The following is a 26,388-nucleotide window of genomic DNA, read 5'->3' as shown; positions in this document are numbered from 1 at the left end:
TGTTATGTCTACAGGGCAGATAAGACTTGGAGTACTCAGAAGAAGGATGTAAATAGAATTTCCCCTTGGGATTAATAAAGTATCTATCTATCTATCTATCTATCTATCTATCTATCTATCTATCTATCTATCTATCTATCTATCTATCTATCTATCTATCTATCTATCTATCTATCTATCTAAAAGGAGACAAGTTGGAGACAAAGAGTAAGATGCTAAGTCAGGGACAAAAGCAAAAGGTTGATACACAAAAAAATGAAGCACAATGATTTTTACCAGGCAATTGAATTGAGGTTTTCATCTACAGCACAGATAGGGAAAGACCTTTTAATCCAGTGTGTCGCAATACTCATAACAACCATCACATGTCCTAATAGTGGGCGTCCAACAGTGTTGCAAATATATCAATTGCCTATAAAAAATATTTCCTAACAACTGTGTGGGTCAGTATCTGGTTCGCTTATTGTTTCTCATTCTTCATCACTGAAGAGCATTCTGCAATTTGCTTGATGCTCAGCAGATGTCTCTGCTCATCTTCTTTTTATTGCCATTATGGTGGTCAGCACTTTGTCTGATAATCAGTTTGCAGCTGACACATGAGCACAGGTCATTTTGCAATTATTTATGCACATGTAATAAACTGTGATGCTCAATGATCCAACATATTCCATACATACCTCTATGGGATGTTGTTTTTCTAAGCATGCTGTTTTAAGAAAGCAAAGTAAGGTGCATTACTTTAAGAAGCAGGTTGTGTGGCACAACAAAAGGCTAGATACAAATCATAGATAACTCTCCAGCAATTGTTTACACACATAAAAACTCACTCTTTATTCGGAATTTTAAACACATACGTGATGATCGTATGCATTTTTCCATTTCTGTCATTCTTGCATTCTGTATCCCACAATTGACTCTCAGCAGATGGCTCTACACTTCTTCTTCTTCTTACTATGGTGTTCTACATCATGTCCTCAGCCTCTCTGATTTGCTTGATGCTCAGCAGATGTTGCTGGTCTATTTTTTTTCTTTCCACCATGTAATTTTGTTTGCTTATCACTGTTTTCCGTAATAAACCCAGTCATTGAGCTGTTTATGTAACATATTATGAGTGCTGATAAAGTGGTCCAATTTGACACCCTTGCTGTAGCTGGATATATAGTGAGTTAAGTATTTTTCTGCTATTTCATTTTTTTTTTTCAGTTACCCCATGAAAGTTTACAGGTGTCCCCTAGTGGATCACGACCCCGAGTTTAGAAGTACTGTGATAGAGAATATAAACAAACATTTACAGAAGATGGTGTGTCCCCTGTTAATCCACAGGAATACTCTTTCTTTATGGAAGGAAACCAGAATTATACAAGTACTGTGTTTTAACTAGCATTTGTTTTTGTTTTTTTTTTGCTTTCAGTTCCAGTCTATGGAATACAAGGAAACTTATTGTGCAGTGAAAATTCAACAACTCTGGTGACATGTACATTTACAAACAGATTAGGTGATAGCATTTCTCAAAGTATCAATGTTTCAGTTATTTATGGTAAGTAACAGAATGTCATTTACATGTAAGATGCTTTCTACAAAAATGCATTTATATGAAAAAAATATTTGTAAAAATAGCTATTTTATATTTTGAAAACATTTTCTTAGAAATTATTATGGAAAATGTAATTGAGCAAAAATGCCTCAATTACATAAATGTGTTTAGGAAAATACATTTTCTAAAAAAACTTTAAAATATGAAAAGAGCTGAAATTTTGGCCTATGGGAGAGCTAGACACATAGTACTGTGACCTTTTCTCATTGGCCAGAAATGTCATAGGAGTTTTACTTATTTATGATGTATATCAGTATATGAGTCGTTTGTGTATTTCTCTTTTTTCACAAAAAAATTGTCAAAAAATCAGCTATTATTAGAAACGACGTAAGTAGTGTGTTTAATGCTAATTAGCATAGGCTGACTGATTGGTAAAGCTTGCAAGCATCAGTATCTTTAGAAGGTTTGTGTGGAGTCAACAACAACAACAAAATTTATGTATAGAGCACATTTTTATGCAAAGAATGTGATTTACAAGATGATACAGAGATACATACAAGGAAAGAAAAAACAAGATTAAGTAAGAATAATAATGAATACGTAACAAAGAAAAACATATATAAAACTATATGATCTTATAAAGCAAAGATATGCATGGTGGCACATTGAAACAGAAAGTTTTCAACTGACGTTCAATGCATGAATAAACACATTATAAAATACATTTAATGATAAAATGTATTGTACAGGGTATGCAATTAATGATGGTAATCAATATTCATTCAATATTCATTTTATGTCTTGAAGATAACATCATGACTGTGTTGTCCATTTCTCCGTACACATTCTGACAGCCTGAAGTGGAAATTCTGCATTACTCGATGTAACTTGTCAAGAGGAATGCCTGCGATTTCCTCTTCAATCCTCCTTTTTAGTCCAGCAATGATTGCAGGTCGTGTACAATACACATGACTTTTAAAATGTCCCCACAGAAAAAAATCACAAACTGTGAGATCTGGGGATCTCGGAGGCCATGGAATGTCACTGTTGTCTGAAATGACGTGCCTTCCAAACAATCGTCAAATAGCTGCCATCGACTGTCCTGCTGAAACCACATGTTTTCGATAGTCAGATGTGCAAAGTTTTACAACTTCCGCACAAAAAATGTTAGTTGAAGAGTTGTGTCCTTATATACAATATCATACTGTAAGACTCTAAAGAGTAGTCCAGTGATAGGATCAGATGGCTGGGAGTACAGAAGAAAAAAAAATACTCCAGTTAAGCTGGAGAAAATAAACAAAATCTTCCAAGGCCAAAAGATCACCGAGCCGACTGGGCATTCTACCTGACATAAATGTGCTTAAGTCATTTGTCATCGTTTCCAGGCTTTGTGTGACAGGATTTGATGAAGTGGGTCTCGTGGACAGCTGAGGCACCCACCTTCATTTGAGAATCACAGGTGGCTGCTCAGTGCCTCGGTCAGGTGTTGGTGGCATTTTGAATTGGAAAAGACAGCAGAGAAGAGTAGAGATTAGTAAAGATCTGAAGAATATGATAATTATAAGCTTTTATAACTAAATAGTCCATCCATCCATCCATTTTCTAACCCGCTGAATCCGAATACAGGGTCACGGGGGTCTGCTGGAGCCAATCCCAGCCAACACAGGGCAGGAAACAATCCCGGGCAGGGTGCCAACCCACCGCAGAACACACACAAACACACCCCACACACCAAGCACACACTAGGGCTAATTTAGAATCGCCAATCCACCTAACCAGCATGTCTTTGGATTGTGGGAGGAAACCGGAGCGCCCGGAGGAAACCCACGCAGACACGGGGAGAACATGCAAACTCCACACAGGGTGGACCTGGGAAGCGAACCCGGGTCTCCTAACTGCGAGGCAGCAGCGCTACCACTGCGCCACCGTGCCGCCTAGTTAAATAGCTAAATCAAATTAATGGGTTTTTAGCAGTTTTTTTTTAAAATGTTCTACGGTGTTAGCCTGGTGTATCTCTTTTGGTAAAGTATCCCAGATTTTTGGTGCATAACTGCCAAAAGCCGCCTCACCACTTCTTTTAAGTTTGGCTCTTGAAATTATAAGCAGACAAATATTAGAGGATCTAAGGTTACAACTTGAAGTGTAGGGGGACAGTCTCAAAATATAGGATAGGGCAAGATTATTTAAGGCTTTATACACCATTAATAGTATTTTAAAGTCAATTTTAAATGACACAGGTAATCAACAGTGATAGAATTGGAGATATGTGCTCAGCTTTTCTTTTTCTAGTTAAGACTCATGTTGTCGCATTCTGCACTAATTGCACTCAATTGATGTCTTTCTTAGATAGTCCTATTAGGAGTGCATGATGGTAATCTAAAATCAAAAGCGTGAATTAATTTTTCATCATCTTGCAGTGTCTTAAGAGGTCTAATGTTTGCAATATTCCTTAAGTGAAAAATGCAGTCCTAGTAATCTGGTTAAGATTCAATTTAAAGTTTAAATCAGAGTTGCTGATTACACCTATATTCTTTACCTTTACCTTGACTTTTAATGCTAAGGGATCAAGTTTATTTCTAATCCCCTACGGAGTGGTGGCTCTGAGGTTAGGGATCTGCCCTGGCAATCGTAAGGTTGCCGGTTCGAATCCCATAAATGCCAAAAGGAATCTCTGCTCTGTTGTGCCCTTGAGAAAGGCCCTTAACCTGCAATTGCTGAGCGCTTTGAGTACTGAGAAAAGCGCTATATAAATGTAAAGAATTATTATCTACTAAGCTTTCAGTGTTTTCTTTATTTAGTTTGAAACTTACTACTCATCCATTCTGAAATACTGCTAAGACATTGAATCAGACAACCAAAAGCGTCAGAGTCATCAGGCACTACTGCTATCGCTAAATAAAGCTGTGTGTCATCTGCATAGCTGTGGTAGCTCACCTTGTGTTTTGAGATAATCTGGCCTAATTGGAAGCATGTAGATTTAAAAAAGCAGTGGGCTCAGAATAGATCCTTGTGGTACACCATATACAACACCATGGACCTCCGAAGTACAATCACCACAACTAACAAAAGACTTTTCTGCATGTTAAATAAAACTGAAACCATCTTAAGACACTGCCAGCAGGCCTACTCATTGGTTAAGGTGATTTATAAAAATACTGTAGTCTATGGTGACAAATGCTACATTCGAGAATAAGAACATTAACCCGCAAATCATTTACTACTTTAACCAGTGCAGTTTCTGTACTATGATTTGTTCTAAACCTGACTGAAACTTATCAAGAATACAATGTTTATTCAAGTAATGATTTAACTGCCTAAAACTGCTTTTTCTAGAATTTAACTTAAGAACGACACGTTAGAAATTGGTTTAAATTGGTCAAAGACTGAGGAGTCAAGACTATTTTTCTTGAGCAGGGGATTAACAACTGCAGTCTTTAAGCAGTCTGGAAAGAGCCCCGTATCTAATGACAAATTAACTACATCAAGCCCACTATCAATAAGTACATCGTTGACTTCTTTGAAAAAGCCTCTAGGTACTGGGTCAAGGATGTAAGTGGAGGGTTTCATTTGAGAAAAAAGTCTATACAGTTTGCGTAGTTTTATTTCACTGATGAAATGTAAAAGAGCATGTTGGGATCTGACAGGATTAACTGGGGGGGTATAATATATTACTTCTAATATAATTTATTGTTCTCTCCGTGTCTGTATGGGTTTCCTCCGGGTGCTCTGGTTTCCTCCCACAGTCCAAAGACATGCAGGTTAGGTGCATTGGCAATTTTAAATTGTCCCTAGTGTGTGCTTGGTGTGTGTGTGTGTGTGTGTGTTTGTGCCCTGCGGTGGGCTGGCACCCTGCCCGGGGTTTGTTTCCTGCCTTGCACCCTGTGTTGGCTGGGATTGGCTCCGACGGACCCCCGTGACCCTGTGGTTGGGATATAATGGGTTGGATAATGGATGGATGGATGGATGGATGGAATATAATTTATTTTGTGTTTAAAAAAATATGGCAAGAAGCACACATATTTTGCTAGCAGTTTTTTAGGAGGCATTCCATTGAATGATCTGGGTTTAGAAGACAATCAGTAGTTAAGAATAAAACACTTGGATTTTCAGCGTTATCAAGTAAACCTCTCAAGACATACTCCTTTGTTATAAAGGTAGTCGTTGACTTCTGTCCTAAGGATCTTACGACCATTCGAGTTGTGACCACTACCGTGTCTCATGGGCAAACAATGGGTTTCACCACACCAGCTCCATTTGTCGGGACTCATTCACCTCAATCTCAGTTTATTGCCTGCAGCCGATTCAACTACTTTCAGTTACATATGTCTTACAATTACAGGAAAAAAGTAATTTATCTCAACACAAAAATGAAGATGATCAAGCAGTATGAGGGAGGAGAGAATGCGAATGCAATCACGTGTGACTTTAAGTTAATCCTATTGTAACTGGTGTTCACCACATGTGCTGTACTGTGAGTCACGATGTGCCACTTCATGCAAACCGCCACTAAGGGGTAATGAAACCACATTGAACTCCTTTATCTGTTAATGTTTATTATTAACAGACTGAAATATTAAAACAGAATACATATGAGAGCTCAATTCCTCCTCTCACAGTTAGCCCAATGAACACTGCGAGAGGCTCACATTAATGACGTAACTTAACATAGACAAAAAAAGGATTTGTGAAGTTGTTAAAGGTTTGCCACTCATGCGAGCAACAGTAATAATGAAACAAAATATAAAGTAAAAAAAAATAATTTACAAAAAAAAAGGATATAAAACAAACAATGTGACTTAGGGGACTTACTATACAGTATTATACACACGGTCAGGTTTGAATACATATACTGGTCCATCTTACATCCTGATCAACTGTGTCATGGTCATAAGTCGATGACTACCTGTATTCAGTTATCTGTGCCTTCAATATTACATAGTGGGCTGTTAGTTTCTCCATTTACACACAACTCTCTGGCATTTTCTCTTTAGATCAGACGCTCTTTGAGTCTTCCAAGGTATTTTAGTACTGGAGGATTTCTTAGCAATTATTTAGGGGCCACTATGTCAGCTGCAGCCCTTACCTTAGCATTCAGATTTTCTGCCTTACTAGTTACATTGCTAGCTGTATCAGGGCAAGAACTACATTCTGACTGATGGTTTAAAATATCAGCAAACCTTGAGGCTGCAGATGAATCACAATAACATTTTTAACAATACACTTCTCATTGCTTGTAGTTATCAGTAGTTCTGCATTAAATAATTGCAGAAATGGTAAGATATACCTATATCCAGGACCCGACTCATGTAAATTTTTAATCCTTTTGAAATGACTAAATCCAGCATGTGTCCTCCCTTATGTGTGGACTGGCTGGTGTGCTGACAAACATCAAAAGAGCACAGTGAGTTCATGAATTCTCTTACTTTTGGGTTTTCCACATGAAAACTGAAATTGCCTGCAATTAGGAACCTGTCCCATTTAGTTACTATTACAGATACTAAGTCTGAGAATTCTTCAATAAGAAGGTCTATAAACAGTCAATACAAGAGAATCCTTGAATAACCATGGCAAGGTACTCAAAAGATGCAAAGTACCAAAACTGGCATCTTTACATTTTAATTGACTTGAGAAATACTCACTAAATCACCACCTTTTTTACCCTGGCAAACCAAATGAACAAAATTGTAATTTGGAGGTGCTGCTTCAATTAACAATGCCGCACCATCACAGCTGAGCCACGTTTCACTTGATGTAAAAAATTCTATTTTCCTATTACTGAGAAGATCATTAATGTAAAAAGCCTTACTGGGTAATACTCTAATATTTAGTAAAGCCACATTTTAAGGTCTTGCAAGAGCACAACTGAATTAGAGTGTTACGACAGCTTGAAATGGTAATAAGTTTATACGCTGTGAAGGCTAGGGAGTGCCAGTGAACCCCAAACTCCAAACACACACGACAGTTCCAGGTTCAAATAAAGGGTTTTTATTACAAATAAATGCGATAACAAGCACAAAAACAAGTTGTCTCTTCTTCTCTTTCTCCTCCTCTCCTTTCTCTACAGTATTGCTCTCCTCCAATTAAGTGTTGCCTTCCTTCCAGCTCCGACTCACCTGGACAAGGCAGTGCAATCCTTTTTATTAAGGACCCGGGAGTACTTCCAGTGCTAGTGTTCTGGCCGGTTGGAAGCACTTCTGGGTCATACAGAAGTCCTGAATAACAGGCAGTGCATCGCCCTCTTGCAGCACCCCTGGATCCCAGCAGGGCTGTGCTACCGAACTACAATTCCCAATATTCCCTGCTAGTGTCCGAACAGGCACCGATATCCAGGGCTGCTACCATCTAGCATCCTGGGGGAATGAATATCCCTTGATCCATTTCTTCTCTGTCCTTCCATTCCATCCTTGTCAGAGCAGGTATTACAAATATATCTGGTCTGGAATGCCTCTCTTCCGGGTAAGGAACCTTCCTATCTTTTAGGTGGGATATCTGTCCAATACCGTTCAGGTAAACCACCTTTCTCTCTTTCGGATGGGATGCCTGTCTGTCCATTTAGGGCCTTCCATCTGGGTAAGAAATCTTCCCCTCTCCTGGGGCCTCATGTATAATACCGTGCATAGAATTCACATGAAAACTTGGCATAGGGACGAAAGCGGAAATGATCGTATGCACAAAAAAATACAAATGCATAAACGCCAAGTTCCATGCCCTTCCCTTTTATAAATGCCAATGAATGTGAAATTTAACGCACATGCACACATCTACAACACCACTCTGATTCCTCCCACAAGGTTGCATATTTTAATATGCAAATCAATATTAATATCACCTTCCATTCTGTGTTTGGTTAAAAGACAATGGAAAAGGCACATAAAACAAAAAACAATTTCAGTGAATGTTAAGTGGAGGCAAGGAAAAGCATACTATTAGTTGGCTTACGCTGTAGTACAAGTAATAAAAGCAGAGCAGAGACACTTGAAAGTTCAAGTTCAGAAAGCCGAGCAGTGCCTAAAATAAAAAAGAAGTGGTCAGCTATCAAAGTCTACGTGAAAAGCGATTCACAGCCCACTGTCTGTTTATTCAGTTTCAAACAATATTACAAAAGCTGACCCCTGTCCCAGTGACATGATGGTTCTGCTGTGCTGAGCCTGCTTTCAGGCACTGGCTGCACACACACCTCTGCCTCAGAAATCACTGGGAGACCATTTGGCCGTTTGCTGATGGATGCTGTTCTGAGTCTCAAAATGCAATAGTGGATGCTGTAAGAAATGTAGCCAATGAACTAAGGAATATAAGGGCTGTACTATATGATACTGACCACAAATTAAATGAATTGGTTAAAAAACAAATGCTGCATCTGATTACCTGTTTTTACATTCTGCTAATTACATTCAAATGAAGTTGTAATGCTGTCTGATTTTGCTGATCATTTGATGGGTAAGGGTCAGGTTTATCATACCGCATGTCTTCAGCTACTGGCCAGCCACAAATGTGTGCCACATTATATATGCAACACACTACATGCTTGCACAATATGACACTTTCTGTGCAGTATAGACTAGCACATTAATAGAGCAGAAATGCTTTCTATTTATATTGTAGCATTGGCAATGAGCACCACAACAGTTCGATTCTCTGCTCTTTACATGGCTGTTTGAGGTGACTCTAATCCTTAAAAGGACTGCTTGCTTTTTACCACACTAGTCAGAAAAAGCACCTGCACCTCTGCAGAGCTGCAGGTTTTATAGGCTCTCCATCTATATATGATGTAATGCCACCTCATTCTTTTGGTGATTCATCCCTGGCTGATGTAACTTGTTCGGTGGCGTTGCAATAACAATGTGCGTGCAGTTGATCTCTCTCATTACATTTGGAAAATAGGATGTTGCTGCAAATTGCACTTTCTTGTTTTCCAGTTCAACCACACTGTAAATTAATCTTATCTGTCTGGATGACAAGCAGATAATACCATCCTATACAGCTGACATGGTGCAACTCAGTGATGACTGAGAAATATCCGATCAGTCAGCAAGTTCTCTTTGAAAAGCCAGTGTCTAAAAACCCGACAGTGGACAGAACTTGCAAAAGAGCAGGTAGAGCACAATTCCTCAAAGTCTGATTTTGTAAAGCTGGTACCAATTCAGCACACAGCTCCAAGAGGATAGCTCTTGGATATCGAAATCGACTTAGAAGCCAGTTGTTATCATCTATAAATATGCACTCTCTTCTAATTCTTCCATTTGTGATATCTTCTGACAGCACTAAAGCAGCTATGGTAGTTGGAATAGTTTGGCCATTCCATGCAAAATTATATTGTTACAGAATGATTACAATCAAGTAAATTAAATTTGTAAATGATATTCAATTAATGTTGGTGTATTTGATAAAACCCTCATCATAGATGTGAATCTATAAAAGAAAAACAGACCACAGAAACAGTAGCACTACTTTGACACTGGGTGCCGCCAGTTTGTAAAACTGAGCAGAAACATGTGTACGTAAGGGGGACCATGCCGTGAAAATGTATGTGGTTTACACCAAATTTAGTTTTTATATATGTCGAAGTAAGCGAGTTTATACACAAGGCCCTCTTGGTCGGGATGCTAGTCCATCCTGTGTGGCAGTTACAATGCATTTATACCTTTTTGTCTGGATTTTTTCTATAAACTATGGTCTGTTGTTAAAGTTCTAATACAGTGCACATCTATAGGTGAAATGGTAATTAAGTTATTTTCATTTATAACGCATTGTTAGACTATGGTTCATTATCATACCAACCCAATAGGTCATACTCAATCATAAGAAGCACATTTATTGACACCTCTTAACTTATTTGGGATGCAGAAATAAAATTAATTCACAAAAGAAGTGAATGTGAGAACTTCAAACAGGTGCAGATTCAGACCCACAGCTATAAAAATGTTAAGTGGAAAGTGTTAGAAAGTGTCTACTGTACTGTGCCACCATACTTCGTATCTTAATCAAAGAGATTCTGAAAATTACATTGCTCATATATTTGCTTACAAATTTCCAGTTTGATGTTGGTTATGGGCGGCGCAGTGGGTAGCGCTGCTGCCTCGCAGTTGGGAGACCTGGGGACCTGGGTTCACTTCCCGGGTCCTCCCTGCGTGGAGTTTGCATGTTCTCCCTGTGTCTGCGTGGGTTTCCTCCGGGCGCTCCGGTTTCCTCCCACAGTCCAAAGACATGCAGGTTAGGTGGATTGGCGATTCTAAATTGGCCCTAGTGTGTGCTTGGTGTGTTTGTGTGTGTCCTGTGGTGGGTTGGCACCCTGCCCAGGATTGGTTCCTGCCCTGTGTTGGCTGGGATTGGCTCCAGCAGACCCCCATGACCCTGTGTTCTGATTCAGCAGGTTAGAAAATGGATGGATGTTGGTTATTTCTTTTAAAAAAATCAATGGCTTTTTAGAACACCTCAAATGCTTTTTAGTAGCTGCTCCATGGCCAGGTGTTTAACGGAATCCCTGCGAATGCTTATTTCTTTTACTTGATAACATCTACTATCACACTGATCAAACACTGTAGCCTTGAGAGTCACCCATGTCACCCTAGAAACATTACTATGGCTGTCATTCGTGAAATCTAATCCTAACTGATATGCTGCAATTAAAATGTCTATTTAAAAAAGGAAAAATGAGAAAATGGTAAAATACATACAAGTGCACAACAGCTATCTTCACCATTGCTTGACAACCTTTAAAAAAATCTGTATGATAAGCTGAGAGAACTTAGCTATTAGCTAAACAAGAAGGCTTGATGGACTGAATGATCTCCTCAAATTTGTCAACTTCTTGTGTTCTTATGCTTAATAATTTCAAATAGCTTTGTTTTAGTTAAAGGCAGATTTTGGATGAATTGGGGGTTGTATTTACCTTTTCCAGATAATTTTATCCCCAGTTGTGTCCTGTTTTTGCTATAGAGAGTTGTGGGCATTTATGTTGTGGACTTACAAGTTACCAAATTTAGCAGTTTTTATATCTTGGTTGCACTTCACTTACAAAATTTGGAAAAATACATTTGCATGATATGTACAGTGCCTATGAAAATATTGACCCCCTTAGATGTTTCCACATTTTCTTGTTATACAACATTGACCCACAATGGCTTTAACTTTTTTACACTGATAAACACAAAAAAATTCTTTAAAGTTCAAGTGAAAATGAATTTCTGCAAATTGGTCCAAATTCATTACAAATTTTAAACAAAAATATAACTGATTATACTGTATGGGTGTATATATAGCATAGTGTAGATACAGTAAATAAAAATGGAGAAAATTCATGGAAGCACCATTTTAGTAAGAAACGTTAAAGCAAAATATTCAAAGGCTATACTGTAAATAAATGTTCATGTATTAACTATGTTATTCTTTTTTAATTTTCAGAAGATGATAAAACATGTCAAGTGAACCCCCCATGCCCTGAAGGGAAGTACAATACAATGGTAGTTGTGCCTTGCGATCCTGGAAAAGTGGGACAAAAAACATGCAATTGTATAAATGGAAGTTGGGGTGTTGAAGATAATTGTATCAACCAAGAATTACAAAATATCCTTAATACTGTTCTGGTTAGTCACTCATTCCATGTTATATTTTCATAAGACAACAAGTAACAATCATTTATGTAGTAAATCATTACTTCTTTTGGTATTTGTTTAAGTATTTCTTTTGAAAGCAAAGGATATCAGGAATATATATCATAATTATGTATATGTAGTTGTGATACACCAAGTAAGCAGACAATTTAAAAGTGGTGATTAGTATAGCTCTTTATAGCTTGTATGGTTAGCTTAAACAGCTATAGAAGCAAAAGTTACTTACTTATTATTTTTGCACTCAAGTTAGGGAGAATGCGGTGGTAGGGCAATATTGCAAAGGTGAAGGTGATCAGAGGAGGACGTGGCGTGTGTGACTTGATGTCACTTGCTATTGGGGAACCCGGAAAGTGCAAATAATAATTGGCTAGGCAAATTTTTTGACCGGTCTTCAGGCTGGACAGAACTTCTTCATTGCTGTGTTAGTGAAGCAGAGAGAAGAGCATTTAAACTTGTGTATAATAGTGAGGACAGTTTACTTCCAGTTTGTATATATTTTCGGGTGGAAGTAATCTGTGTTTGTGGGTGCTCATTTTTTCATTATTGTCTTTGTGCATAATTTTCCACTTTTTGTTTTTGATTGTTTTTCTGTCCATTCTTCATGAACTGTCTGTTGAAGAAGAAGGAGGAGGAGGGAGAGGAAGAAAGCATTTTTGTTGGATTTTTACTCATCATTTTTTGCTTTGGTGTCACTGTAATAATTGTATATAGCACCTCCACTTATTTTTCTTGCTTTTATTAATGTTGTGGCATTGAACTGTATATATTTGCAAGACATTACTATAAATAGCTGTTAGCACATCTGGAATAAACCAGCATTCTGGTCATTCAGTTACTGCTCCAGGTACCCGGAGTCTGAATTGTGCAACGGTGCCATTGAATGGGGCACCACAGTAGTGAATCCCCTTTAAATCTTAGAAAATCCCCTGGAAAATGGATGAATGAAGACTTTTTAAGTTTTTGTTTTCACTTAATTCAAATTAAACAGAAAAACTAATAAAATTAAATGAAAAGAATAAACCAGAACGAATTGCCAATGTTTTTCCTGACATCTTTGTTGTGTATTCAGCTAGTACAAACAGCACGTAGTCTTCTTTACCAAAATCCTTTTTAATGACCAACTCCAACTCCACCCAACGATCCTCTCCCCTCTTCTCCTCCTCTCCTCCATGCATACTGCCCTCTACTGAACACAGCAGGAACACCACAATCTTGTCAGTTTCCTTCCATTCCCAGCCTGAATACATATGCAGTTTTTTTAATTTGTATAGCTAACAGCTTATTGGATTTTATCAAAAAGCTTTTGCAAGACAGTGTCCAATGAAAGAGTTCCAGTATTACTGTATTTTGTACTTTTCATTTATAAATGCAGTTTTACCACCAGCAATTACTAAGTAAACTTTTAAACAAATATAGTTTAAGAGGTGACATGATCAAGGTGTTTAAAATTGTGAACGGAATTAGTAGAATAGATCCCTGTTGTATTTTAAAATAAATTCTGCAACAAAAAAACCCCAAGGGCCAAGGTTGGGAACTTGTTAAGGGCAGAGTTTAATACATGAAATAAATTACCAAGTAGTGTGGCAGAGAACAGGACTTTAATATCACATCATTTTGGGCAATCTAGGTGTACAGGATGGATGAGCTTGTTGGGCCGAATGGCCTTTCTTGCCACAATTGTTCTAATGTTCTAATCAATTGATAAAGAAACCAGGATGTTCACATGAACACAAGACAGCAATAAAGAAACACAGATGTGTAACCTTTTGTCATTTAATAGCTTTAACATATAAACTGACTGTAAATTACCAAGAGAATTCAAACAAGTCATTTGCCTAGCAAACAACATCTGAAAGTTATTTGAAATCTTTACATATTGGAAACATAGGAAACAGAATAATCCACAGTGAGTTCTTAATGCAGTCCTGAAGGACATATATTCAAATGTTTCCAAGTATTTTCTGAATTTCATGTCAACTACAGGAAGATCTTAAAATTCAGCTGATTACATTTTTGACAGACTTTTAAAATAAAAAGTTATAACTTAATATTTCATATTTGTTTTTAATGTAAAATATGTTATTTGAATAATTTGTATTGTCATATAAAAAGTAATTATGTTTAAAGTAATTATGTTTACAACACAACCAAGCTTGTTTGTATTACTTGGATTGTTTGTTTTACTTTTAGAAACATTTTTTTGTTTTATTCATTCATTTGTAGGATTTTCAAAAAGGTATTGGAAACCCCGAACAAATGGCTGGACAATTACTGCAAAAATTTAATAATGTTAGCATGACTACTTCTTCAATCAACTCCACGGCAGACATTGCTGCTTCTATTACATTCTTAAAAACCTTAACTGATGCTGCACAATCTTCTAATGCTTCATTTGGTTCTGGCATTCTTCAGGTTAGTGGCTTTTCTCTGTAACTGAAACACATGAATGTAGAGAAAGAGTTGATATTTGACATTTTGTATTGCTTGTTTTAAAGGTGTTTGGTTTTTATTGGTATATGATTTTGTATTTTTAATGACAACTTAAAACCTTATACCAGTCTTAACTCAGTAACTTAACATTACACCAGTCTTAATTGTGTGTGAACATGTGGTAATTCTTCCCAACTTTGTATTTATTTTTTGTAGGGTGATTCTTTCTTTTTTAGTTACCAATTGGCTGTTGAACTGAGACAGTGGTGTTTCTTTTGCAATTATAACTTACACAGTTCTGCTGATTAATAACACATCTAGTACGATGCTCATTATCCTCTTGATAAGAAAACGCTCAGGTCTGTGTGTGCATCCGGTTCCTCTAAGCAATCTGATTACTCAGTATGGCTTTTGTGTTCTTGTCCAGTTTGACTCTGGGAACACAATTAGAAAGGCAAAGTGTGAATGTGAGACACACAAGGATGAGTAAAGGAGCAGGAGGCACACTGACAGTCACCATCCAAGAGGGGAAGTATAAAAGCAGACAGTAGGCAAGCAAGGCACTTTGAAATGACAGAGTCTGAAAAGCCGACTTAATAGGAACACACTTGGCAGAGGGAGCACCGGTCAAGAGACGTGGAGACACACAAGGATACTGAGGAAAGGTGCTAGAGGTACATGTAGGGCAAAAGGTATCAAATATGTTTAAATATGGACAGGTAAACTAAGGTGGATGGTATTCAAGATAAATAAAAGCATTTTACTATAAATAATAAATAATATATATTTATAATAATAAATAATATAATTTTTCTTTAGTTTCTGTTGCTGAGATGTCCTAATACATATCCAACTTAATAAAAGGATGTGTCTGTGTGTCTTCATGTGTTTCCGGCCGGTTGCTGTGTCTCTGTCATTCCAAAAGATGGTACCTTACCAGTAGCATAGCCACAGGTGAGCCAATCAATTTTCAGTTTGCCTTGGTTTTGCCACTGATGTTCAGGTTCTATAAACCATTTTAACTGGGTGAAATTTTATTCGCCCACCTAGTTTAATATATGCCCACCCACCAACAAATTTCTGACTACGCTACTGTGTATCACAAACATTTTTAGTAATAAAATGTTTTGCATTTGTCATTCCATTTGATTGCTCATCACAAACATTAACGCTGCTTTTGCCAATCCCATACCAAATGGCATATAACAGAGACTTATGCATTGCATGGTACCCTGCAAACATTTACTCTGAGGTCGGCATTGATTAGATAGATTTCAGCAAGTTTATAAAAATGATAAAATGGTTGGTGTCTGGCATCCGTACCTGGGCATAATGCCATCTGGGATCCACAAGAAGGATGGAATGTCAAATGAACAAAGGCAACCAGAAGCAAAAAGAAAGAAGAACTTCAGGACTAGCATATCCAGTTAACAGAGGTTCCTAAATGCAAGACATGATCAAAATAGACAGACTTACCATTGTGCCCATTCGCTTAGTATATAAAAAAAATTGTACTTCAGGATTCTGGATCAGAATTTATTTACTGTTCCTCATTTAAAGTATAATGCACCAAAAGGAACACTGATATATGGTACCAGATGATCACCTCTAATGACTTCCTGCATATTTAAAACCACGATAGGTGTTTTATGGCAGAGAAAAGAGTTTTGATGTGATATGCCATTGGGAAATTTAATACATTTAATACATTTTTATCTTTGAGTCTATGTTCCGTAAACTAGCTAAAAACTATTGCCTGACTAGTGTAATTTGGAATTTGAAGGGGAAGGGATTGGTCCTGGTAAAGCCACTACACATGTGGTAGTTGAACTTTAAGCTCACTGCAATTTGTAGGAGCAACTCTGTCAAATAAAATGCATAATATAGAACTCTTTATGAAAATAGCACTTGTTTGCTTGTCAACGCTTTTTCATTGTACTTTATGGAACTATACTTTAATTGAACATGTCCTGTAGTGTCTACATTGTTGAAATAGTCATATTTCTTACTTATTCATTTATTTGTATGTTCTCTTCATTTCAGTCGTTGTGCTTCAATGCTTGTTGTTTCAATGCAATCCTTGAAAGCATGGCTTATACAACAGAGACACATTTACCCATTAACTCTATAATACTGTATAAGCAAACATATAGTACCTTTTCTATAGTGTACACAAACCCAAAATGATGAGGTAAGGTAGAGCTGTTACATACAAATATAGATGACATTACAAATATATTGCTTGCTCATTTTAAAGCTCAGAGTCATAGTCACTTGACAACTCTACCTGCCATAACATAACATACTGTACATGGAAAAACTAGTCAGGAAATCATGGAGTACACACTGGCATGACCTTCATGACACAGCCATATACTGTGATGATAACCTCGTCAGCTTATTAGGACCCCTTTGGTACAGATCGGAGAGCTTCATGGCTTTGCTGTATTGCTCACAATTGCTGAATTTTGTTTTTCTCAGGAATACTCACAACAGGATATTGTCCAACAAATGCCCCTCATGTAAACTACAAGGGGATGCACAAGCTCCACAGTCCAAATATACTTTCCAATTGATATGGAATATTTTCTCTCCAGAAAGAACACAGATAACAGAACTTAAAAAATGAAGCAAAATCTGTCTGCTGCTGTATAAATCATGACAGGGCACCTTGAAGTGCATGGAGCTACTTTGTTGTTCTCCATCCCATATATATTACACATAGAAACAATTATATTATATCAAATCAGTATTGGAGGTGTAAGGGACGGGCAGCAGCCCAACCCAGCTGGAACGCCCATGAAATGGAAGGATGGGGGAAGGCAGCTTCTTTATGGCACTGCTTCCTCTAGAACACTAGATGGAAGCTCCCCTGGGCTGCAGCAGTGCCTCAGATTCCCACAGAACATCAGGGGGGTGTTGGGTGCCATGGGTGCCGCCAGGGGGTGCTGCAAGGATTAAGGAGCCCTATGGCATGGGGTTTCTGCCTCACAGACCATGTGGGTGGAAGAGCAGAAGCACTTCCAGGGTGGTCAACATAAAAGGAGCTGCCTGCCACACAGAGATGAGCTAGAGTTGGGAGAAGGTGGACAAAGCTTGTGAGGAGGCAGCGACGAAGAGAAGATAAAGTGTTGTCTAATTGTGCTTGTGTATGCTTGTGGCTGTGTTATGGGGTAGAGTTTCCCACAATAAAAGACTCTTTGCCCTTTTCACTTGTGTCCGTGCCTGTTGTATTGGGTATTTGGAAAGCTGGAACACCCCCTATTGTCCACAGAGGTGTTTCTGCCTCAGAATATTTGCCCAGCACTTAATTTTCTATGTGATGTGCTGTCAGTGTGACACACCAAAGAAGAGTAAATATGTAGAAAGGTGACTATATTGACCGCATTATTATCATTTGCATGTCTGGATGGTGCCCTTATCCAAGGTGAAGTACAACATTGGGATACTGCACCATGGTTTGCATATTTGCTTTTGATTAGAGCATAGCCATGTTAAGAAACCATCAGAGATGGGAACTGAACTGGCAGGCTTGTGACCAGATCAGTGCCTCAGTCGTTTCACTACACTGGCACACATAAAGTTAAGGTCACTGCTCTACAATTGTCTACCATGTTATTTATGCCCAAAAGTGAACTGCTGGCAAACTAAGCAAAAGAGGAGAGAAGGGTTCAGAATTTAAAAAAATCAATGAACTAAAATGAGTCACAAAAAAGGAAGAAGTCTACAAAGTGAGTTCCCCTTTACTAACATATGGAGATCTACAGTTAGGTCCATAAATATTTGGACAGAGACAACTTTTTTCTAATTTTGGTTCTGTACATTACCACAATGAATTTTAAATGAAACAACTCAGATGCAGCTGAAGTGCAGACTTTCAGCTTTAATTCAGGGGGATGAACAAAACGATTGCATAAAAACGTGAGGCAACTAAAGCATTTTTTAACACAATCCCTTCATTTCAGGGGCTCAAAAGTAATTGAACAAATTAAATAACTGGAAATAAAATGTTCATTTCTAATACTTGGTTGAAAACCCTTTGCTGGCAATGACAGCCTGAAGTCTTGAACTCATGGACATCACCAGATGCTGGGTTTCCTCCTTTTTAATGCTCTGCCAGGCCTTTACTGCAGCGGCTTTCAGTTGCTGTTTGTTTGTGGGCCTTTCTGTCTGAAGTTTAGTCTTCAACAAGTGAAATGCATGCTCAATTGGGTTAAGATCAGGTGACTGACTTGGCCATTCAAGAATTTTCCACTTCTTTGCTTTAATAAACTCCTGGGTTGCCTTGGCTGTATGTTTTGGGTCATTGTCCATCTGTATCATGAAACGCTGCCCAATCAATTTGACTGCATTTAGCTGGATTTGAGCAGACAGTATGTCTCTGAACACCTCAGAATTCATTCGGCTGCTTCTGTCCTGTGTCACATCATCAATAAACACTAGTGTCCCAGTGCCACTGGCAGCCATGCATGCCCAAGCCATCACACTGCCTCCACGTGTTTTACAGATGATGTGGTATGCTTTGGATAATGAGCTGTTCCACGCCTTCTCCATACTTTTTTCTTGCCATCATTCTGGTAGAGGTTGATCTTGGTTTCATCTGTCCAAAGAATGTTTTTCCAAAACTGTGCTGGCTTTTTAAGATGTTCTTTAGCAAAGTCCAATCTAGCCTTTCTATTCTTGAGGCTTATGAGTGGCTTGCACCTTGCATTGCACCCTCTGTATTTACTTTCATGCAGTCTTCTCTTTATGGTAGACTTGGATATCGATACGCCTACCCCCTGGAGAGTGTTGTTCACTTGGTTGGCTGTTGTGAAGGGGTTTCTCTTCACCATGGAAATGATTCTGCGATCATCCACCACTGTTGTCTTCCGTGGACGTCCAGGTCTTTTTGCGTTGCTGAGTTCACCAGTGCTTGCTTTCTTTCTCAGGATGTACCAAACTGTAGATTTTGCCACTCGTAATATTGTAGCAATTTCTCAGATGGGTTTTTTCTGTTTTCGCAGCTTAAGGATGGCTTCTTTCACCTGCATGGAGAGCTCCTTTGACCACATGTTGTCTGTTCACAGCAAAATCTTCCACATGCAAGCACCACACCTCAAATCAACTCCAGGCCTTTTATCTGCTTAATAGATAATGACATAACGATGGACTTGTCCACACCTGCCCATGAAATAGCCTTTGAGTCAATTGTCCAATTACTTTTGAGCCCCTGAAATGAAGGGATTGTGTTAAAAAATGCTTTAGTTGCCTCACATTTTTATGCAATCGTTTTGTTCACCCCACTGAATTAAAGCTGAAAGTCTGCACTTCAACTGCATCTGCGTTGTTTCATTTAAAATTTATTGTGGTAAAGTACAGAACCAAAATTAGAAAAAAGTTGTCTCTGTCCAAATATTTATGGACCTAACTGTATAGTACTGTGACCAGAAACAATGTGACCAGGATTCAAAAGCCAGGATTTAGAGCATGTTTTTGTGATCACTACAAACTGAATGGCATATCTGCCCTTTTAATTAAGTAAGCAATACTCTATTTTATGTGGCAAAGTCATAAGACCTGTTATTACTTTCTGGAGCCCCTAGAGATTAATTTTCCTAGTCAGGTTGTTATCTGCTGTTTTTGTTTCCTCCATTGCCTTGTAGCCACATGGTAATTATTGATTTAACCAGGATTTCATGTTGGTATGTTTTGTTAATATTAATTATTGAGATTAAGTTCCATTATATTATGTGTTAAACTGTATTATGTATGCATATGTTGTACGCTATAGTATGTTATTCTTCTTGAATTACAATGGCCATTATGTGTGAGTGCCCTGTGTCTGTCAGTTTAGGAGCCCATACAAGAATATATTGAAATGGATTGATTTGTACTCCTACACCAATTAAAAATCACTCTGTGAGGTTAACTCTGGTGCATTGCAGCTCCAAAGTCAAAGCTGGAATCCCAGCACAGTCACTGTCTGTGAGGAGTTGGCATGTTCGTCTCACATTCCAGAGACATTGCAGGCTAGGCTGGCCCTGTGGACTGAGTCTGACCGTGTCCTGTGATGGACAGACACCGTGTCCAGGGTTGGTCCCTGCCTTGTGCTCAATGCAGCTGCAATAGGCGCTACCCCGATGGATGTTGTGTTCTTTGTTTTATTTTTCTTTTTGTATGTGTAAGCTTAGTAAAATAAAAATAGTAAGCAAACTGTTACTAAAGTTAATTAGTTATTACTTTATTAGTAAACTATTGCTAAGTAAAATTAGCTCAGTTAGTAAAGGACAACATTCTTTTATATCCAGTTTAGTGCTACATATGATACATTTCTTTATTTCTCTCTCTTTCAGTTGTTCGTAAATTCAGCAAGCAATATTTTAAGTACAAGCCTAGCAAACTCCTGGAAATCTTCGCAGAATTCAGATCAATCACAAACACTTTTGCAGTCTCTGGAAAATTTTACAAAAATGATATACTTGGAAAATGATACTATTAATTCCACTTTCTCAAATATCGATTTGCAAGGATATCGCATGAAACAAAATCCGGTCAAATTAACATTTGATGAAGTCAATGTGACAGTCTCAAAACTGTCAATAAATGCTGAAGTTATTACTTTAAAATATAAAACAATGAGTTCATTTCTCCCCATGTCTTTTCCTAACCATGAAAGTACTTGTGTCAACAGTGTGGTGCAAACAACTACAATTTTAAATACAACAGAAGCGGAAAGAATTAACATGACATTTGCTTTGGTAAACCAATCCAGTCGAACTCTCACATTATACTGCGTATTTTGGGATTTCACTATTCAAGGATGGTCAACTGATGGATGCCAGACCCTACCATCATCACCAACTAAAGCAGACTGCTCTTGTAATCACACAACCCCCTTTTCAGTGCTTATGTCAAAAGGACCGGTCAGCCTGCCCTACCTTAATGAAATAACCTATGTTGGATTGGGCATTTCGATTTGCTCCCTCATAGTCTGTCTTGCCATTGAGAGTTTGGTCTGGAGTTCAGTTGTTAAATCGAACATCTCTCATTTCCGGCACACTGCCCTGGTCAACATTGCATTCTGTATGCTAATTGGCAACTGTTGTTTTGTAGGGGCCAATTTCCGTGATAAGATCACAGATACTTGGTGTTTGGCATTCACCCTAGTACAGCATTTTGCCTATTTATCCATGTTTTTTTGGATGCTTTGCCAAAGCATGATGCTTCTCCATCAAATCATTTTCCTTTTTCATCAACTAAGAAAGAAGATCTACATGGCCATTTCCTTTCTCTTTGGTTATGGTGCACCTGTAACAATTGTTGCTGTTTCATACGTGATGTATAAAGACCAATATTACAGAGTAGATGACTGCTGGCTAACGTATAAAAGTAATAGTAACCTTGATGGATCCATCTTCACATTTGTCATTCCTGTCGGATCCATTGTCATTATTAACATCTTTTCCTTATTTGTGGTTATTGCAAAAATACTGAGGCCTGCTGTTTCGGACAGTACCAAATCAAATGATAAAGAAACCATAAAAGGTATTCTTAAAGCGATCATCATACTGACTCCAGTGTTTGGGTTGACATGGGGTCTGGGATTCTTCACCATGGCATACGATAATAGCAGCAGCATTGAGTATAAAATTGCCAATTATGCATTCACCATTTTAAATTCACTACAGGTGAGTAAAATAAGATAAACATGTATTGTTTTAAATGTGAAATTGACACTTCCTGAACATTTGTAATGTTTCTATTTTCAAGGGGCTATTTATTTTCCTATGTGGAATTTGTACAGAAAAAAAGGTATGTACTCCATATTGAAAGTAGTGCTTAACTTTCTAGTTAGTTGTGGTCTTCTTTTTTTCCAGAAGATGCAGTGTGCTAGTTGGACCAAATTATAGTAACTTATTGTGCTACAAAAACTCAAAATACTGTAACTAGAGAATACCCCCAACATATCTCTATACCCACAGTAATGTCAAAAAAAGTGCACACATTAAAAATGGTGAGGAATAAACATACAGTTATATGCAACTATGGAAAATTAAGTCTACTGAAACCTTACCAAAAAGGGATGTTTCACCGTTCTTTCAAGTATTGTGATATCTTCATGTATTACAAAGCAGCCCCCCTCTCAACTCCCTTCTGGTTGCATATGTCTGAGCAGTTCCTGGCCTATCTTCCTTCCCACCAGATTTTGCCCCTATTCTCCACCAAACTCAATTACCCCCTGGACATGGATGTACTTTAAACTCCTGAGTTTACATCCTAATGAGAGTCCAGAATTCTTTTGAAGAGCAGAGCTTTATAGGCGTCGGAGTGGAACTCATTCTACCAGCTTGAGCCCTGCTTGTTCCTAAAACTGCCATGCCTCCAGTGCCAGTGTTGTGTCACTTGCGCAACGTGGTCTCCTGTATCCTTTCAAGGGCCATGTTCTGTGTCCTTCATACCTGAATGAGTTGATCTAGCCTTCCGCCAGTCTTCCTTGACTACCCCTAGTTCTGTTTTCAGGGTACTTCTCAATATGACATGATGTATCGCTCCCTTAGGTTCCTCGTCTAAGTCTACTGGCATGCAGAGTTTGAATTTGCCACTATAATCCTGTTGTACTTTTTGTTTTCTTTTACCTGATCTTAGGTTAGAGAAACCTTGCTAAAACTTGTGAACTCTATGGTAAGTTCCACATATTTTTTACATGTTAAGCAGAAGTGCTGTATATTTTACAGCTGATGTATACTCAATACATGACATTCTTTCTTTCTTTCTTTTTTCATGAATCAGTATGCTCAGACAACAACATCAGAAAGTACAACTAATTCAAAAGCAACCTTGTCTTTTTCGGACAAGTGACCTCAATTGAACAGGTTTGCTTTTATTTTTATATTCATAGGTTTATATGTATACTGTACAGTATATTGTTAATATGTGGAGAGAGAAAGGGAGACAGAGAGAAATGAATGATAACATTCAAAAACTATCTGTCTCTCCTTCATTTGATTGTCCTCTGACCTGCCTGCCACGTTGGGCACAATGACATTTCAGGATTGAGTCCCTTTTACTTATTGTAAATACTGTAATAGTACATATTGCTTCATATGCCATTTGCAAAGGCCAAAGCTGTTTCTGTTTCTGTTCACATCTAAGACAGCAATCTTCTAACTGGTAATGCCAGCACTGCTCTGTCAGATCACAACTTTCACAGATTCCTCTACTGCTGCAAAATACAGATTCAACACAACATTTTAAAAAGAAGGACCACTTTTATTTCCAGTTTTAAACAAATCAAGAAGAATTCATCTTAATAAACAAAGATTCTGTTTCAGACCCCTCCGTTATGTTTAAGGTGATCAAGGCATTTGTTAAACAATTTCTTTTGCCTCTAATGTTAAACAAATCCATCCATCCATCCATTATCCACCACTTATCCGAGGTCGGGTCGCGGGGGCAGCAGCCTAAGCAGGGAAGCCCAGACCTCCCTCTCCCCGGCCACCTCCTCCAGCTCCTCTGGGAGGACCCCGAGGCGTTCCAGGGCCAGCCGGGAGATATAATCCCTTTTATCCCTCCAGCGTGTCCTGGGTCTGCCCCTTGGCCTTCTCCCAGTGGAGCATGCCCGGAACATCCCCCCAGGGAGGCGACCAGGGGGCATCCTAACCAGATGCCCGAACCACTTCAACTGACTCCTCTCAATCCGAGTCTCTCCCAGATAACTGAACTCCTCACCCCATCTCTAAGGGAAAGTCCAGCCACCCTGCAGAGAAAACTCATTTCGACCATTAACTCATTAACTCATTTGATTTTTGTTAAACAAACAAAATGTAAAAATATTTTTGTGCTTGAATGTAAGCTGGCAACTTTGTAACAATCACACCCACTAGTGCATGACTCTAGTCTTGACTTATAAATCTCAATATTTAATAATGAATTGAACTTTTTACTGAGGAATCAAGACTAAGACTAGAACAAAAATGTATTCAGCATCAACACATCTTGGACATATCTGGCATTACGTTTACAGAAATCGGAGTCATTTGCTACATTTCTTTTAAGTAAAAAAAATGTAACATCATCCATCCATCCATTTTCCAACCCGCTGAATCCAAACACAGGGTCACGGGGGTCTGCTGGAGCCAATCCCAGCCAACACAGGGAACAAGGCAGGGACCAATCCCGGGCAGGGTGCCAACCCACCGCAGGACACACACACACCCACACCCACACACCAAGCACACACTAGGGCCAATTTAGAATCGCCAATCCACCTAACCTGCATGTCTTTGGACTGTGGGAGGAAATCGGAGCGCCCGGAGGAAACCCACGCAGACACGGGGAGAACATGCAAACTCCACGCAGGGAGAACCCGGGAATCGAACCCAGGTCCCCAGATCTCCCAACTGCGAGGCAGCAGCGCTACCCACTGCGCCACCGTGCCGCCCATGTAACATCATGCCCCAAACAAATAAACTCTGAATTTTCGCCCTATTATTATAAATCATTTAACTCAGATAAAGTTTCAACCCATCCAGAAATTGTTTTATCTAACCTTGATATCCCTAGCATATTAAAAGAGGAGACCTCCTTCCTGGATGCCACAATTTCTCTTAAGGAGGAACAGTACTGAACACTGTGTTGTTTCAGATTTTAAGTTAATCCATCTAGAAGTATCCATGGAGACAATAATAATTAAGAATCAATTTCTAAATGTATCAGCAGGTGGAGGCGACTGATGCAGTAAAATTTATATATATATATATATATAATATATATATATAGTATATATATATATATATATACAGTATATATATATATATATATATATATATTAGTGGTATATATATATACTGCATGTATATATATATAGTGAGGGATGGCCAGGGCACTTATCCAGCCGTGACGCCTCCATATCGAAAGGACTGGAGGAGAGGACATGTGCAGGGTATTATCTCCACTGGAGCGCTAGATGTCACCGCACCCCCAACGGGTTGCGGCAGTTCCATGGTTTCCCATAGGGTTTCATGGGAATTGGAATTGAAATTTGGTGACTCAGCCCTGTTGGGTGCTGTGGGTGCCACCAGGGGGTGATGTGGTGACTGGGGTGCCCTACTTTGCCTTACACAGAAGGTGCTCCCGGGTCAAGTCTTCCAGGAATCACATAAAAGGAGCTGCCTGCCTGCTACTTGGGAAGCAAGAGTCAGGAGGAAGAGGGACGAAGCATGCCTGGAGGAGTAGAACTAGAAAGATAAAGACAGAGAGAGGAAGAGAAATAAGAGAAGTGCTGTGTACTGTGTTTTTTTATTTGTGCTTGGTGCTGGAGTGAAACGGGTGAAAAGCGTTTCCCCCTTGAAATTAAAGCCTGTGTTATGCTGGAACATGTGCCTGGCGTCTGTCTGTGTCAGATTTGGAGAGCTGGTGCGCCCCCTGCTGGCCACAATATGTATATAGTATGTCCTGCTGTTTTTTTCACTGAAGCGATTTCCTTTAGCTTGCTGCCGTTGCCCCTCTTGTAAAGCAGTAACATCAAGATGAAAAGATTTTATTTCAGATTTAAATGTATAGTGCTCCTCTCTTATCTCCTTCCTCAAAAAATAAATTTAAAGTAGAAGACTGCTTCATAATCAGCAAATAAAGTGTTTCCAGGAGCTCATCTTGACAATCCAACATTTTGGAAACAGCATTGCCTTCCTCAGTGACATAACAAGCAAAATAACAATGCTTCTTCATTAATGCAATGTCTTCAATATAATCTGCAGAATTTCTGGGGAGTCGATACTGAAAGTACTTGCTGTTCTGAAGTAAATTATGTGTGGCATTCTAGAGATGAGAGGA

At 38.6% G+C, this 26,388-nt stretch overlaps 2 protein-coding genes across 2 annotated transcripts in view; both read left to right on the top strand.

The window, feature by feature from the left end:
• Nucleotides 1-26,388, top strand: part of LOC114648027 (adhesion G protein-coupled receptor F5-like) — a 395,766-nt gene that overhangs the window by 124,624 nt on the left and 244,754 nt on the right. The window lies entirely within an intron of this gene.
• LOC114648026 (adhesion G protein-coupled receptor F5-like) overlaps nt 1-26,388 on the top strand; it is a 57,728-nt gene that overhangs the window by 28,838 nt on the left and 2,502 nt on the right. The window contains exons 8-14 of the mRNA XM_028796806.2: nt 1,412-1,537; nt 11,936-12,117; nt 14,368-14,556; nt 20,910-22,244; nt 22,327-22,368; nt 23,203-23,238; nt 23,347-23,429. Of these exons, the coding sequence (XP_028652639.2) occupies nt 1,412-1,537; nt 11,936-12,117; nt 14,368-14,556; nt 20,910-22,244; nt 22,327-22,368; nt 23,203-23,238; nt 23,347-23,415 (1,979 nt within the window). The 3' untranslated portion in view covers nt 23,416-23,429. The remainder of the gene's footprint in view (nt 1-1,411; nt 1,538-11,935; nt 12,118-14,367; nt 14,557-20,909; nt 22,245-22,326; nt 22,369-23,202; nt 23,239-23,346; nt 23,430-26,388) is intronic.

Source organism: Erpetoichthys calabaricus, chromosome 3 (genome assembly GCF_900747795.2).
Source record: "Erpetoichthys calabaricus chromosome 3, fErpCal1.3, whole genome shotgun sequence".
In the NCBI taxonomy this organism is placed as follows: domain Eukaryota; kingdom Metazoa; phylum Chordata; class Cladistia; order Polypteriformes; family Polypteridae; genus Erpetoichthys; species Erpetoichthys calabaricus.
This window is presented reverse-complemented; position numbering and strand designations above follow the sequence as displayed.